The sequence below is a fragment of the Bos grunniens genome, chromosome 27, assembly GCF_055505025.1.
Source record: "Bos grunniens cultivar Pamir isolate PY7600 chromosome 27, Bosgru_T2T1.0, whole genome shotgun sequence".
Lineage (NCBI taxonomy): Eukaryota > Metazoa > Chordata > Mammalia > Artiodactyla > Bovidae > Bos > Bos grunniens.
This window is the reverse complement of record NC_141191.1, coordinates 7400237-7415443: the sequence shown is the minus strand read 5'-3', so window position 1 is coordinate 7415443 and position 15207 is coordinate 7400237. Positions and strand designations below refer to the sequence as shown.

Here is a 15207-nt window from a genome sequence, read left to right as displayed (position 1 = left end):
CCTCATGAGCATAGATACAAAAATTCTTAATAAATAGCATATTACATCCAACAGTCTGTAATATATAATAGCATATTAAATCCATATATAATGGATCTTGACCTACAGGTGATTATGCAAATTTGATTTAGGGCAGAAGGAAGGCCCTGCTGGAGCTGGGTGCAGGGCATGCCTGAGAAGGATGGAATGTGGCCAAATGATCTTTCTACATCTCTTGAGATGATTGTGTAGTTTTTCTTATATATTCTATACAAGAATAAATATACAAAGACATTTATATAAATATACAAAGAAAAATTTAAAGCAAACTTTATAGTAACACTTAAAGAAACATAAACACATACATGGATGTCTCCCACCATGATTTATAGTGAAAGACTCCACAGAGTCCACTAGACTCATCTCAGGTCAGGGCGCACCTTCTGCAGAGCAGAGTCAGGCCCTTTAGGCAGGTTCCAAATGTTCAGATACAGATACTACCATCAAATACAGATACTACTATCAAATACAGATACTACCATCACAGTGGCTCAGACGGTAAAGCGTCTGCCTACGATGTAGGAGACCTGGGTTTGATCCTTGGGTCAGGAAGATCCCCTGGAGAAGGAAATGGCAACCCACTCAAGTATTCTTGCCTGGAAAATCCCATGGATGGAGAAGCCTGGTAGGCTACAGTCTATGGGGTCTCAAAGAGTCAGACATGACTGAGCGACTTCACTTCACTTTCACCATCAAATACAGATACTACTATCAAAAACAGATACTACCATCAAATACAGATACTACCATCACTTCCTATCTACACAATGGTTAAAAGTCACTCCTAGAATTTGCCTCAATTTTTTTTTTTTTCACAGACCAGCATGTGCCCTTGGGCTTTATTGGGTAGGTAGTTACAGTATGTTCTGGAGCTGGGGCCTGTGTACGTGGTCAGCAGGGACCCAGGGCGGCTCTCTACGAAGCGGTGGTGCAAGCTAAGGTGGGCAGGCAGGCCAGGTAAGGCGGGCAGGCTGGCTGGCCTCCACCTTCTGTCGTGTCTCTCTGGCATGATTAGGCTCCTGATCAGAGAAACGTCTCTTGGGCACATGGGGGCAGCCACTCTGGTCCAGGTACCTCCACCCCTACCTCAACTCTTGACCCATAATAAGGGCCCCCTTTACCAGGATTTCTTCGTGCAGGAAAGCTGACTTGGAAATGGGGGCTGGTGGGAGGGAAGGGCAGTGAGAGGCACCCTGGCAGGCAGACCTGCTCCTCTGGGCACCCACTGCGAGGAACTCTTGAGGGAGGGGCCCCGAAGGAACCATGCATTGCAGTCCTCCTGCCTCCAGGAGCCAAAAGCAAGGAACAGAAGCAAACTGGAACCCCCACCCCATCATCCTACCCCTCTTCTGGCAGTCTCTGGATAATGATCTAAGAAGATAGGCTTACGTTTATAATTAGAGGATAATTTGGAGCGTATACACTATTTACAAGGGCCACCTTGCATGTAGCATGGAAGGCGGAGGGATGTTGTTGGGCACAGATGCCAACGGTCTGGGGGCCCCTCCTCCCTTCTCACCCTGTTTCTGCTGTTCCCACCCTCAGTGCCTGGTGGGGAGTTGGGGGCATAGAGACCAGCCCCCAGGACCTTGCTGCTTGCAGAAGGCCCAGGAGTGGCTCAGTAGCATTGCCAGTCTGGGGAGTGGGGCACTGGGCGAGTGGATGGCCCCTGCAGACTGTCCTCGCAGAGGACTCGGAAGGCCGGCCCCCGAGCACCTGGAGAGTGAGTGGATGGCTTGAGGGGCAGGAGTCCTGCCTCTACCGCAGGTCAGGAATGCACTGAGTCCAGCCAACGCTGCCGGGGCCCAGCATGTCCTCCTCCAGGCCAGGGAAGCTGATGTCCAGCAGGATTTTGCTGAGGCTGTCATTCATCATGTCCAGGATCAGGCCCTCGGTCAGAGAGCAGTTGGCCGAGAGGCCGGCCACCTGCGGCTCGGGGGAACCCGGCTTGGGGACCTCCATGTCGGAGGACAGGCAGCTGCCGAAGGGGTCAGTGGCGAGGTCAAAGGGTTCGGAATTGAGGAGCTCTCGGGGGGAGTCAAAGAGGGGGACGCTTTTCAGAGGGGTGGCACTGAGATCCGCGAGCTCCAGGGAGTCCAGCAGGAGGCCAAAGGCACCCTGGGGGGCTCGTACAGGGCTGAAGTCGAGCCCCCCCACTTTGGCTGGGGGTGTGAGCCTCCAGGACTCAGGGGTTGTGGGGAGGGCAGATTTGCTGGGGGTGGAGGAGGTGGGCAGCATCCCCTTAATGGGTGTCTTAAAGGGGCCTCCATCTTCTGGCGGGGAGCCGAGCTGGCAGGTAGGCTGTGGGGGCCCTGCCAGGGCTGGCTGGGGAGCCCCCAGGCCCTCAGAGAGGAGCAGCTTGGGCTCGTCCAGGTGGGGCGGCACGAGGTGCTGTTTCCTCCGAGACTGGCTCATCTCCCGCCCCTCCCTGCGTTTGATCACCAGCAGGTCGGAGACACGGCAGGTGGGGGACCTGGACCCAGTGCTGGAGGACTTCTTGGGCCTGGGGGTTGGGGAGCAAGACGAGTCCTCCCAGGAGTGGGATGACTCTTCCTTGACCGATGAGCAGGGTGAAGGCCACGCTTCCAGGGGTGGGCTCTCGACTTTGATGGGCCTCCCTAGATGTGGTGTCTCCTCCCCAGGCTGGACGTCTTCCTCCTTGATGGATGGGACAGGAAGCAGAGGAGAGAGTCCTTCCATGAGGAGTAGCTTCTCCTCTGTCACCGGTCCTGCCATGGGCAGAGAGGCCACCCCCTCATCCGCTAGCAGCACCTTGGGGGCGATGCAGACTCGCTTGCTGTGACGGGCAAGCTCTGAGAGCGAGGCCACCAGGGGCAAGGGCACCTTGACTGAGGGCTGCAGCACCAGTGACGGGTTCGCGGGGAACTGGATGGGCACCAGGTACGAGCTGACCCATAGCAGTAGTGGCTTCATCTTCCGCCGTGCACCCAGGGGGAGTTCGGTTTTGATGGCCACGTTCCGGCAGAGATTAGGGTTGGGCCGTTTCTGCTGTGATTCCGAGTGCTCGGGCGAGTGTGCAGACCCTGGGTCCAGTGGCTTAAATACCTGGTCAAGTGTCAGGTAGCGATTGGCACTGGGGTGAATGGTCCAGAAGGAGACCTTGCCGTTGGCAGACATCTCACGGACAAACATGTCATGTAGAGAGAGGTTGTGGCGGATGGAGTTCTTCCAGCCTGGCTTGGCGATGTGCTTGAAATAGGGGAAGTGGTCCTCGATCCAAGAGTAAATGTCTTTCAGGGTCATGCACTTCCTCTCTGTGCTGTTGATGGCGAACTGTATCATGGCCATGTAGGAGTATGGGGGTCGTTCAGACACAGAGTCCGGCCAGGGTGCCGACGCTCCAGGGGGGCTCTCCACCTGAGGGCTCTTGGCCTGACTCTGCTCCAGGTGAAGATTCTCCTTTTCTTCCACCTCTTGCTTGATGCTGCAGGAGCCCAGCCCGTCGGAAGTCATCTTTCCAAGCCACTGGATGTTGGTCAAGCTGTTGTCCAGGGGGCAGCTGGCTGCCTCACCGCCAGCACAGTTCTTCCATCTCTGCCCAGGAAGGGCTCCCGCTGGTCTTAGAAGATTCTCATCCCCAGTTGCAGACTTTGGTCCCAGGGTCTCGGTGATTACTTCTGTCCTCTTGGGGTCCTTGCTGGTTTGGGCTTGACGCTGGGGTCCTGGAGGGGGAGTGGGGGCTCCCCCACAGCTGATGAGGATGAACTTGTTGGGCCCGCTGCTGCCACTCTCCTTCCCTTTGGCGGTCGGTGCTGTGATGATGCTCTGGATGTTGGCATTGTTGGGGACGACCACCACTTGGGTGTTGCGCATGGTTGGGTGGTTCAGGATCTTGATTCCGGCTGGAAACTTGCAGGGGTTGGGCTCTGCCACCTTCTTGGGGGCTTGTGCTTGAGCAGGCTCTTGTTGGGCAGGGGGCCCCTTCGGCTCCTCCTCTGCTGTGTCACCTGGAGCATTTTGAACAGGAAGGGGCAGCCTCTGTCTTTTGAGAATCAATGGCCTACGGGGGCTAGTTTTCATCATGAATCTGTGCTTTCACTCTCCATTGAGCATCACAAGAGTGGACCCACCATCCAGACCAGGGCAAGGCTGCGGGGGTCTCTGGAACCCGGAGGAGGGTCCTGGGACAGGGCAGAATGGAGACTGGGTTACCTCGCTGCACCGTCGGCTCCTGGCGGCTCGGCGCTGCTCCGACCTGCGGGCCTGGCCGCAACCCCGGCTGCGGGCGGGAATCCCGGGATCCCGGCGGGGGAGGGGAGGGGGGGAGGGTGTCCCAGGCCCGGGCCGGGGGTGGGGTCCCGCTCTGGGGCTTTCAGTTTGTTCCCTAGTTTTAGGTTGACAGCTTGACATTCGGTTTGAGAAGTGCCATGTGACAGACTTGGATTCCATGAGGAGACAGGGCAGTGTGTGCAGCTGTGTGTCCCCAGGGTGGTCCGGTCGCACTGCTGTCTCGCCCACCAGGGTGGGGAATCCTGCTTCACCGGGCACAGCCACTCCCTCTAACACCCAGCCCACCCGCCAGAGTCACAGTCACGTCAGGGCACGGGCGCTGGAGGACAAGTCTCAGTCGCCACTGGTGTCTTCGTCCCAGTTACTCTCTTCGGAGGAAGAAGACACCTGGAGGTCATCGTAGAGGATGCTCCGGGGCCCGGGGATAGCGTGTACCTCAGGCTCCTGGTCGACGGACCGGCGCTCCACAGGCCACGGAGACGGGGGCACCGTGTACCCGCAGCTCCAGCAGCCTTCGCCGTCTCTCAGGAAGAGCATCCTGAGAGGCTGGGCTGGGATGACAATAATGGGCGAGGGGTGGGTTGCGGAGAAGGCGCGCACGCTCCTGGAGGGAGATCTGTCCGCTGGAAGCTTGAGGTCAAAGCGTTGCCCCTGGGCAGGTGTCTCCCTGGATACACGGACGGCCACTCTCCGTCCACGTCCAGCTGTGCTGGGTGGAGGAGGGTGATTCAGGAAGGCCCCCGGATTTGCTGTCAGAGTGCTCTGCTGGGGGATCTGGACAGGGCTGAGTCTAGGTTTCTTTGGGGGGTTCACACATGTCAGGGTGGGGGTCTGAGCACATCTCTTGCCTGGAGCCTCGATGCAGCCCTTGGATGCTGGGGCCAAATTCCTGCCGATGAGAGGCACTGTGGAGAGGCTGGATTTCACATCATCTCTCCTTGTTGGTGACCCTCTTGGGTGATCTGGATGCTGTAGGGATTTCCTCTTGGATGTGTGGATAAGCACGGGCAAGTTTGGGTGCTGCAGGAGAAGAACACACAGAGAAGCCAGGTGTAAGAATCTCCTCTCCCTCTAGTAAAACACCTCAAAGGAATTAATTTTATATGATAAGATACTCAACATCAGGTTTGCTCATAAAAAAAAGAAAATTACAGTATGATTTTGATACATTTATGGATCAAATAGGTAAATGGAAATGTTATAAAAATATATCTTGTTAAGCAAGGGGAAACAAGCTTTTGGTACACACTCTTCTTAAGACTGTACACAGCTTGGTGTTTTGCAGGCACTATGATGGCAAATGAGTTTTCATGGTCATGGAGGATGAATCACAATTCACAGATTCCTGTTCTAACTTCTACTATGGAAGCTACTGATAAAATCACTTTCATGTCCCTGCCAGCTTCTTCTTCCAGACATGTAAGTAAGAATGCAAAATCAAAGACAGCAAGAAAAATGGCATCTGAAAAATAAATGATGACATTGGTCAGGAAAGAACATGAACAATTTCCTCCCACAGACAGGACTGAAGCCAGTGGATTAAAGAGGGGGCCCAGCAGAGACTGACCCTCAGGCAGAGGCCGGGCTCCAGCTCCTGCTTCCAGCTCTGTGGCTGCCAACCGCAGGGCCTCCTGGGAAATCGCTGCAGGAGCTTCCTCTGCTGCTCCTCTTTCCTGCAACACAAACATGTCAAGTGTCAGAAACCCAGTGTCCTTGTCACAGTTGGGACCAACGGTGCTGTGGCCCAGCCCCTTTCCTACTTTGGGAGTGACACAGGACCTGAACCCCTCTGCCTTTGTGCAGACCACCCCCCCCACGTCCTTCCCCAACTCCAGAAACCCCTCCAGAGTCTCCCAGGAAGTCTTGTCTCTCCATCTCTATGGCTTTGGGGCCCATCAGGTGCAAAGTTGTGTGTGTTCCCCACTCTCCTTAGTGACTTCAGGACCTAGTGTGAGCCCCCGAGTGTGGCCCCTGAGCACTGGCTCCTGTCTGTCTCCTTAGTTCCCCTGTCCTTTGTAGAGATGGCTCAGCACAGTGTCAACAAGGAGAGGAACCGTCTCCCAATTGCAGCCCAGACCTTGGGTCCCACCTCCCTGCCACACACATCTGCCTTTCCTCCTCCTCTCTCTCAGCCATGTTAGGGGTCCCTGGGGTAAGTGGGTCCTGCAGCTTCCACGCCAGGTTCTCCTTACCGAATCTGGACCCCAAGGGCAGGGGGAACAGCACCCCTTGCCAGCGCTTCATGGGGCACCTGAGGCTCCTTGCTGTGTGCCCAAAGGCTCCACAGTCCTTACACTTCACCTGTGGGTGGAGGAGAACCAGGTCAGTGAGTCAGCAGAAGCCACAGGCACGAGTCCAAAGGGAGTGCAAGGATGGATGAAGAGCGTTGCATGCTGGTTCTGGAGAAAGGACGCAGTCCCTCAGGTGCCGGGGTAGTTACAATATTGTGGTTCCCAAAGCCCTCTTCAGGAGCATCAAAGGAGGAGGGGCTGGCAGTCTAAGGTGAACAGTAAGAGCCCCATTGAAAGATCTGGATGAAGCCAGGGCAGACATAACCCTGAGGAGCCCCAGTGGTTCCTCCCAGGCTCTGAATGGCCCGATCTGCTGGGGAGGGAGGTCGAGGCAGCTATCTTTGGATGCGAATGCACTAGTGAGTTATGGACCAAGAATATTCCAGGTCTAAACCCTGAATCCGCAGTCCATGCCACCCACAGATTCCCTGCAGGTCCAAGGCTCCACGCACCATGGAGTCTTTCTCCTGTGGTGGGGGAGCCATCTGCCTCCCAGGTCCCTGGTTTTGCTTCCTCACTCTCTGGTGTTGAAAGAGGCAGGCTTTCAGCCATCCGTAATAACCAGCCATCTTCCACACCTACTGGAGATTCCCCTCAAACTTAATTTTTGGATCTCCTTTGTGAAAAGAAAGAAGAAACTGTCATATTGATGCAGAGACACAGAGACATCCCTGCCCTATTGACCCTAAATAAGGATTCTGACATCGGGACCAGGTTTCTGACAATTTGACTTCTCCTGCCCAGATCTTTCTCTTCAAGGAAAGCGAAGAAGAACTAAGGAGGCTCTTGATGAAAGTGGAAGAAGAGAGTGAAAAAGTTGGCTTAAAACTCAACATTCAGAAAACCAGGATCATGGTAAGTGGATAGGGAAACAGTGACAGACTTTATTTTTGGGGGCTCCAAAATCACTGAAGATGGTGACTGCAGCCATGAAATGAAAAGATGCTTGTTCCTTGGAAGAAAAGCTATGACCAATCTAGACAGCATATTAAAAAGCAGAGACATTCCTTTACTGACAAAGGTCCATCTAGTCAAGGCTATGGTTTTTCCAGTAGTCACGTATGGATGTGAGAGTTGGACTGTAAACAAAGGCGAATGCCGAAGGATTCGTGCTTTTGAACTGTGGTGTTGGAGAAGACTCTTGAGAGTCCCTTGGGCTGCCCGGAGATCCAACCAGTCCATCCTAAAGGAAATCAGTCCTGAATATTCACTGGAAGGACTGATGCTGAAGCTGAAACTCCAGTACTTTGGCCATCTGATGTTAAGAACTGACTCATAGGAAAAGACTTGATGCTGGGAAAGATCAAAGGCAGAAGAAGAAGGGGAGGTCAGAGGATGAGATGGTTGGATGGCATCACCGACTCGATGGACAGGAGTTTGAGTAAGCTCCCAGAGGTGAAGATGGACAGGGAAGCCTGGTGTGCTGCAGTCCATGGGGTCCCAAAGAGTCAGACATGACTGAGAGACTGAACTGAAATGCCCAGACATTTCTATATTCTCCCCTGATTCCCGACACACAGATCAGGACCCAGACTAAATGCATTTGGATTTGCATCCTCGGAAGACTAAACTTAGAGACTTGGGTTACATGTATCACAGTCTAGGAGATAAAAGGTCTCCCCACATGTACACAAATATTTGCACTAGGGGAAGCTACACTTAATATTGAGGAATAGGCATTTGAAAAGGAAAAATAAATGTGATTAATTTTGAAAACTGGACTCTCCCATTCGACATCAGGGAAGGCAATTTTCAAGTACAAATTCACTTCAAGTTATCTTCCTCTCTACTAGCTTACATGATTCATGGCTGAGGGTCTGTTTTCTGGAACTTTTGTCCTCAGCGTCTCATTTGTTCCTAGCTCATGTGAAATACATGTTTCAACTAAGGATGAACAAATAATGTTTTTGGCTTTCAATAGTATGCATATTCAATGGAAATCTAATCAGCCAGAAAAAAAAAAAGTTGAGATGTTATTATTCTCCAGAACATGGAGAGACCTTAGTGCTATGATGCTGATGAGTTAAGTCAGAGACTGAAAGCAAAGACAAGAGGACTTCCCTCCTGGGTAGAAGAGTGAGAGCAAACACAGAAGGAACAAACCAGCACAGCGACAAACACAGCAGAGACAGAGGCAACACACAGACATGAGAACAAAAGCCCACAGTAGGGAGGACGCTTCCGCATCCACTGGATCACCATAAAAGCAAGAGGGTTGCAGAAAACCATCCACTTTTGCTTTATTGACTATGCCAAAGCCTTTGACTATGTGGATCACAACAAACTCTGGAAAATCCTGAAAGAGATGGGAACACCAAACCACCTGTCCAGTCTCCTGAGAAATCTATATGCAGGTCAGGACACAACAGTTAGAACCAGACATGGAACAACAGACTGGTTCCAAATAAGGAAAGGAATATGTCAAGGCTGTCTGTTGTCACCCTGCTTATTTAACTTACATGCAGAGTGCATCATGAGAAATGCTGGGCTGGATAAAGAACAAGCTGGAATCAGGATTTCCCGGAGAAATATCAATAACCTCAGATGACACTACCCTTTGGCAGAAAGTGACGACCTAAAGGGCCTCTTGATAAAAGTGAAAGGGGAGAGTGAAAAAGCTGGCTTAAAAGTCAACATTCAGAAAACTAAGATCATGGCTTCTGGTCCCATCACTTCATGGCAAATAGATGGGGAAACAGTGGAAACAGTGGGAGATTTATTTTGGGGGGGCTCCAAAATCACTGCGGATAGTGACATGCAACCATGAAATTTTAATTTCTTTTAAGACACTTGCTCCTTGGAAGAAAAGTTATGACCAACCTAGACAGCATATTCAAAAGCAGAGACATTACTTTGCCAACAAAGGTCCATCTAATCAAAGCTACGGTTTTTCCAGTAGTCATGTATGGATGTGAGAGTTGGACTGTGAAGAAAGCTGAGCACTGAAGAATTGATGCTTTTGAACTGTGGTGTTGGAGAAGACTCTTGAGATACCCTTGGAGTGCAAGGAGATCCAACCAGGCCATCCTAAAGGAAGTCAGTCCTGGGTGTTCATTGGAAGGACTGATGCTGAAGCTGAAACTCCAGTCCTTTGGCCACCTGATGCAAAGAAGTGACTTCCTTGAAAAGACTCTGATGCTGGGCAAGATTGAAGTCAGGAGGAGAAGGGGACGACATAGGATGAGATGGTTGGATGGCATCACCGGCTCAATGGACATGAGCTTGAGGAAACTCTGGGAGTTGGTGATGGACAGGGAAGCCTGCCGTGCTGCAGTCCATGGGGTGGCAAAGAGTCAGACATGACTGAGCGACTGAATTGAAATGAGGGAGGAAGCTTCAGGGGAGAAGGCAGGATAGTCACGGTGGTCAAATGTGTAGCGGCAGTGAGAGAGGAAAATCTGGGTGGTGAGCCTGAATAAGGTTCAAAAAGCTGAAATGCAGTAATGTACAAAAGGGCAGAGTCACTGTAGTCAGCATGACGCAAGGTAGCCAGCAGGAGCTTGCCCGCCAGAAGAATAAGAAAAGGCAGAGCAGCTCGGTTAAGGGAATGCACTGATCTGCTGGGGCGATTGTTCCCCAAGCAGAGGGACATGCAGATCATGCAGCAGAAGCTAAAAATGCAAAAGGGAAGGGGGAAGCCAAGTAGCTTTGTGGCTTCCTGTGCAACCCTCTTGCCCTTGGCCTGTGTGCCTGAAGCCAGTGCCCCCACACTGGGGTTTCCTGCCACAGAGCTCCTGGGCCCCACGACCGATGGTGTTCCCTTTGCCCTGAGTCTGCAGCGGGTCCCTTTTGTGCTTCCTTCCCCTCAGGTAGCCTCTCTCCCTTTCAGCCACTTCCAGAGGGTGAGGGGGTTATCCTTTCCCAGTCTTTTTTATTCCTCTGGAGTTCACCCCAAAGTTTTAAAATTAGCTTTGTAATTGCAAAAAAAAAAAAAAGGACAAATGAAACATCTAATATTCACATCAACGTTTACTCAATTTAAAAAGTAAAATTATAAAGTTCAAGACACCTTACCCTATTGCCAGGCCAAACCACTACATAAGTTTACTATGGATTTTTGTTCTGAGCAATATGCTGAACACCAGCTTTAAAAAGCAAACCATCCTAAAATCCAGCTGTGCTCCTCCCCTCTGTAGGAGATGGTCAGAGAGGTGGGGAAGGAATGCCCTCGTTGAGGGAGATGCAGCTTTGTTGGTGGCTGAGGACCAGTCCCCTTCTCCTCCTGACCCCAATCCCTTCCAGCATCAGGGTCTTTTCCAATGAGTCAACTTCGCATGAGGTGCCCAAAGTACTGGAGTTTCAGCTTTAGCATTATTCCTTCTAAAGAAGAGCCAGGACTTATCTCCTTTAGAATGCCATAGGCATTTGAAAATCAAAACTATTTTTTCATTTGCTAATTTAAAAAAAACTGTACCCTCCCAACTGACATCAGGGAAATCAATTTTCAGATTCAAATTCACTTACCCAAATTATTGTCTTCTTTCCTGTTTTCTGAATCTTTCATCCTCAGTGTCTCATTTTTACCTAGTTAATAATAATGTGAAATATATTTTTCAATGAACGATGAACAAATAATTTTTAAGCTTTCAGTGCCTACAGACAATAGCATTGAGTTTTCATAACTACTTAGCCAGTATTCCACATCAATCAGAATGATAAGATGCTAAATTCCTTAGAATTTGAATCTTCACATAATATTGTATTCAGAAGGATGTATTTTATCAGCCGCTGTTTTTAAATTTACTGAGATTAAGTGATCTAGATCATTGTATTTGTGTGTTCATTCACTAAGTTGAGTCTGAGTCTTTGCAATCTGATGGACTGCAGCATGCCAGGCTTCCCTGTCTTCCACAATCTCCCAGAGTTTGCTCAAGGTCATGTCCATTGAGTTGGTGATTCAATATAACCATTTCATCCTTTGATGCACCCTTCTCCTTTTGCCTTCAATCTTTCCCAGCATCACAGTCTAAATCTAGATTCTTATTTGGCACCATACCTAAAACTCAACCCAGAGTTGATTAAAGATTTGAAGATAACACCTAAGAATGTAAAACTCCTAGAAGAAAACAAAAGTAATACGCTCCTTTTCATAGTTCCCAATCAAGGGAAAAGGGGGTAAGGAAAAAAAAATCGTGTGCATATTCAACGGAAATCTAATCAGCCTTTAAGAAAAAAATTGAGGTCTTGTTCTTTTCCAGAACATGGATAGACCTTGTTATGATGCTAATGAACTAAGTCAGAGGCTGAAGGACTTCACTCCTGGGTAGAACAGTAAGAACAAATAAGAAAGAAACAAACCAGATGAAAAAAAGAAACACACAGATATACAGAACAGAGTAGTGAATACCAGTGAGGAGGTTTCAGAGGTAAAGGCATCATGGTAAAGTCATCAAATGTGTAGTGACAGTGAGAGAGGAAAATTTGGGTGGTGAGCATGTAAGGTTTACAAAAGTTGACGTGTAAAGCACAAATGAAGCACATCTAACCTTAACACACAATGTTAACTCAATTTATAAACTTAAATTATAAAGACACCTTACCCTATTGTCAGGCAAAATCACTATGTATCTTTACTATGGATGTCTTTTTCTGAGAGATATGCTGAACACCAAATTGAAAGCAAACTATCGTAAAATCCAGTTGTGCTCCTCCTCTCTGTAGGAGATGACGAGAGAGGTGGGGGAGGAATGCCTCTACTGGAGGAGATACAGCTTTGAAGGTGGCTGAGGATCAGTGAAGGAGGAATTTCCCTTTCCTAGCTGACCTGAGGCTGCTCCAAGGTCGCATGACCTTGTTGAAAGTTTCTTAGCCAAGTGACATCGTCTATTCCCTTTGGTCTAACCACATCTGAAGAAAGAAATAATTCACAATTTCACTCTTGTGTGAAACACAAGAAACAAAAAGAAAACAAGCAAGAAGAATTTTAAGGAAGAAAAAAGTTGACAGGATAACAAGTACAAAGATACACAGACCTGAGTAGTGGAAATCAGAGGAGAAGCCTCAGACAAAATGGGGCAGCAAATAGTAACAGAGGAAAACTGCATGTTTGGTGCTGAGGACATGCGTGCTTCACAGAAGCTGAAATGTATGGCTGTGCATCTATAAATTCACTAACATTATAATGGAATGATACCTAAGTTTAAAAATTTTTTTAATTAACTTGAAAGAAATTAAAGAATCAGTTCCCAACTATCTAAAGCCACATCAGTATATAATTTTACTCTTGTTGTATTTCCCTGAGGGACTAGCCGAACACCAAATTTAAACCACACAGCTGTGAACCTCTAGTCAGCTGTGAGCCTCTAGTCTGTTAGCACATGCTCAGAATCATGAGTGCTGGACACTCCATCTGAGGAGATGCACTTTCCATGGTGGCTGAGTAGTCAGCGGGGAAATTTCCCTTTCATGCTGACTTTATACTATCCTAAGGTCACATGACCTTGATGAGGTTTTCTTAACCAATCAAGGTTAGGTAAGCTATAGTCTAGGAGGTCGAAAAGAGTCACACATCTTAGTGACTGAACAACAACAATCACCCTGTATCTATCAACATCTTGAAGACACATTTAGAAGAGAAATAGCTTACAAATTCACTTATATGTGGAACACTAAACATATATTTAAAAAGCAAATAGGTAAAAAAAAGAAATGAGGAAAACAAATGATACAAAAACAAACACATATTCTCAGAGAACAGAGCAGTTGACGTCAGAGGGTAGCAGCAAGTGGACGGCCAGTGAGTAAAATAGGTTCACAGAATGGTAACAACAACAACAAAAAAAAATTTTTGGTGCTAAGCAACTTTATGATATGCTGGAGCTGAAATGTATTGTTACACACATGAAACTTATCTAATATTGTGACCAGTGATAACCTAGAAAAGAATAATTAAATTAAAATTTAAAGTATCTGTGGCCCATCACTTAAACCACATCAATACGTAATAATATCTGGTTTACTGTCCCATTTCTCTGATGGACAGGCTGAATGCCAAATTTCTTTTTCATATAATAGTAAGTTTATTCAAGTCAACAGCACTAAGCAGGTGTATCAAATAATGTCAAAATGGACAAGTAAGTGAACTCCAAATTTACATAAAACAACCTTGAATCCTCTGCTCTGCTGCACCCCAGCTGGGTTGGTCCCTAACCCTAACCCCTGTTGATCAGTAGATGTTCAGAATGGCAGATGCTGGACACTCTTGAGTCCATTTGAAAGTGGTTGAGGAGGACCACTGGGAAATTTCACTTTCCTACTGCCTTTGATTCTGCTCTGAGGTCGCATGACCTTAATGAGGTTTTTCTTAACCTCAAGGTTATTTATCAACTTTTGACCCTTTCATGTCTTGTAGACACATCTAGAAGAGAAATACCTTATGAATCCACATATATGGAACACTAAAAACAAAGAAAAAGAACACATACAGTAAAAAATATTAAAGACAGTCAATGGCACAAACACAAATCCATATATTCACAGAACAGAGCAGTTGATAGCAGACAGTAGCAGCAGAGGGATGGCCGATGGCTCCTCTGTCCATGGGATTCTCAAGGCAAGGATACAGCAGTGGTTTGCCATGCCCTCCTCCAGGGGATATTCCCTACCCAGGGATCAAACCCAGGTCTTCTGCACTGCAGGTGGATTTTTTACCATCTGAGCCACCAGGGTAGCCCCAAAATAGGTCAACAGGATGGTAAAAGTAAAACCTCGACTTTCTTGGTGTTGATCAGTTTTATAGCATACTAAAACTGAAATATAATCCTACACAAGTAAAACATGTAATATTGTAACCCAATCATACCCTGGAAAAATAATTAGTTTAAAAATTTAAATTATCCATGCCTCAGTGCATAAAGCCACATCTATGCATATTTTGTCTATGTCCAGGTTCTCTGGGGAATACACTAAACACCAAAACAAATTTAAAAAAAAACAAACAACCTGAAATCCAGCTGGGTACCTCCCATCTGTCAGTAGACGCTCAGAATGGTAGGTACTGGACACCCTCCACTGGAGGAGATACAGGCTCAGAGGTGGCTGAGGGTCAGTGGGGAGAATTCCCTTTCTTAGCTGCCTTTTTTACTGCCTCCGTGGTCCTGTGACCTTGTTAAGATTTCTCCTGGCCAATTAAGGTCATGTATCAGCTTGTTTCACCTGTGCCTGAAAACAAACTAGGAGAATCTTGATAGGAACAAGAATAGGAACACACCTGATCCCAGTGGGTATCCGGGAAGACTCCCTGGAAATTTCAATTCAATGTAGGTATGTATCAAAGGATAACTTTCCAAGTCCTGCAGACAAGTGGGGACATCTGCTTTGTGACAGTATTTCTTTCTTTCTTTGGAAAAAGACATTGCACTAGTTATTTTCAAAACTGACTTGTGTTAAGGCTGATAGTTTGGGGCATTTTATATTCCTGCAGCCTTATTCCATGAGCTTATGTGGTAGTAACAAGGCTGAGTTCCTGTTTAGTGAGAATGCTGGGTGCATAATTCAGTAATCAGCTAAGTAAGACAGACAGTATGATCATGGAAGGAAGTTTTCATTCACTTGGCTCAATTCAGAGGTTTGGGGGCAAAGTAACAAAGATTTCTGAGGTCTGGGAGGGAAGAGATGTCTGTTTCTT

General features: G+C 48.2%; 1 protein-coding gene, 1 long non-coding RNA gene and 1 pseudogene across 4 annotated transcripts; all 3 read right to left on the bottom strand.

Annotated features, from left to right (window-relative positions):
* Positions 1-1503: 1503 nt before the first annotated feature.
* On the bottom strand, positions 1504-4083 carry LOC147343451 (forkhead box protein M1 pseudogene; annotated as a pseudogene). The gene has a single exon (XR_015156016.1). The product of XR_015156016.1 is annotated as a forkhead box protein M1 pseudogene (transcript).
* Positions 4084-4623: 540 nt separating this feature from the next.
* Positions 4624-6559, bottom strand: LOC147343450 (protein FAM90A27P-like; the record flags this gene model as incomplete). The annotated part of the gene is made up of 3 exons (XM_086379662.1): positions 4624-5310; positions 5858-5963; positions 6483-6559. Coding segments are annotated over 3 exons (870 nt in total), but the record flags the coding sequence as incomplete, so codon positions are not given.
* A 93-nt stretch (positions 6560-6652) lies between these two features.
* LOC147343449 (uncharacterized) lies at positions 6653-14700 on the bottom strand. 2 transcript variants are annotated; one of them, XR_015156017.1, is made up of 3 exons: positions 14523-14698; positions 11046-11105; positions 6653-6787 (listed from the first exon to the last, which is right to left on the bottom strand). It is a non-coding gene; the product is annotated as an uncharacterized LOC147343449 (long non-coding RNA). The 2 variants fall into 2 exon arrangements; XR_015156018.1 differs by lacking the exon at positions 6653-6787 and adding an exon at positions 6893-7197 and having other exon boundaries at positions 14523-14700.
* Between the last annotated feature and the right edge of the window lie 507 nt (positions 14701-15207).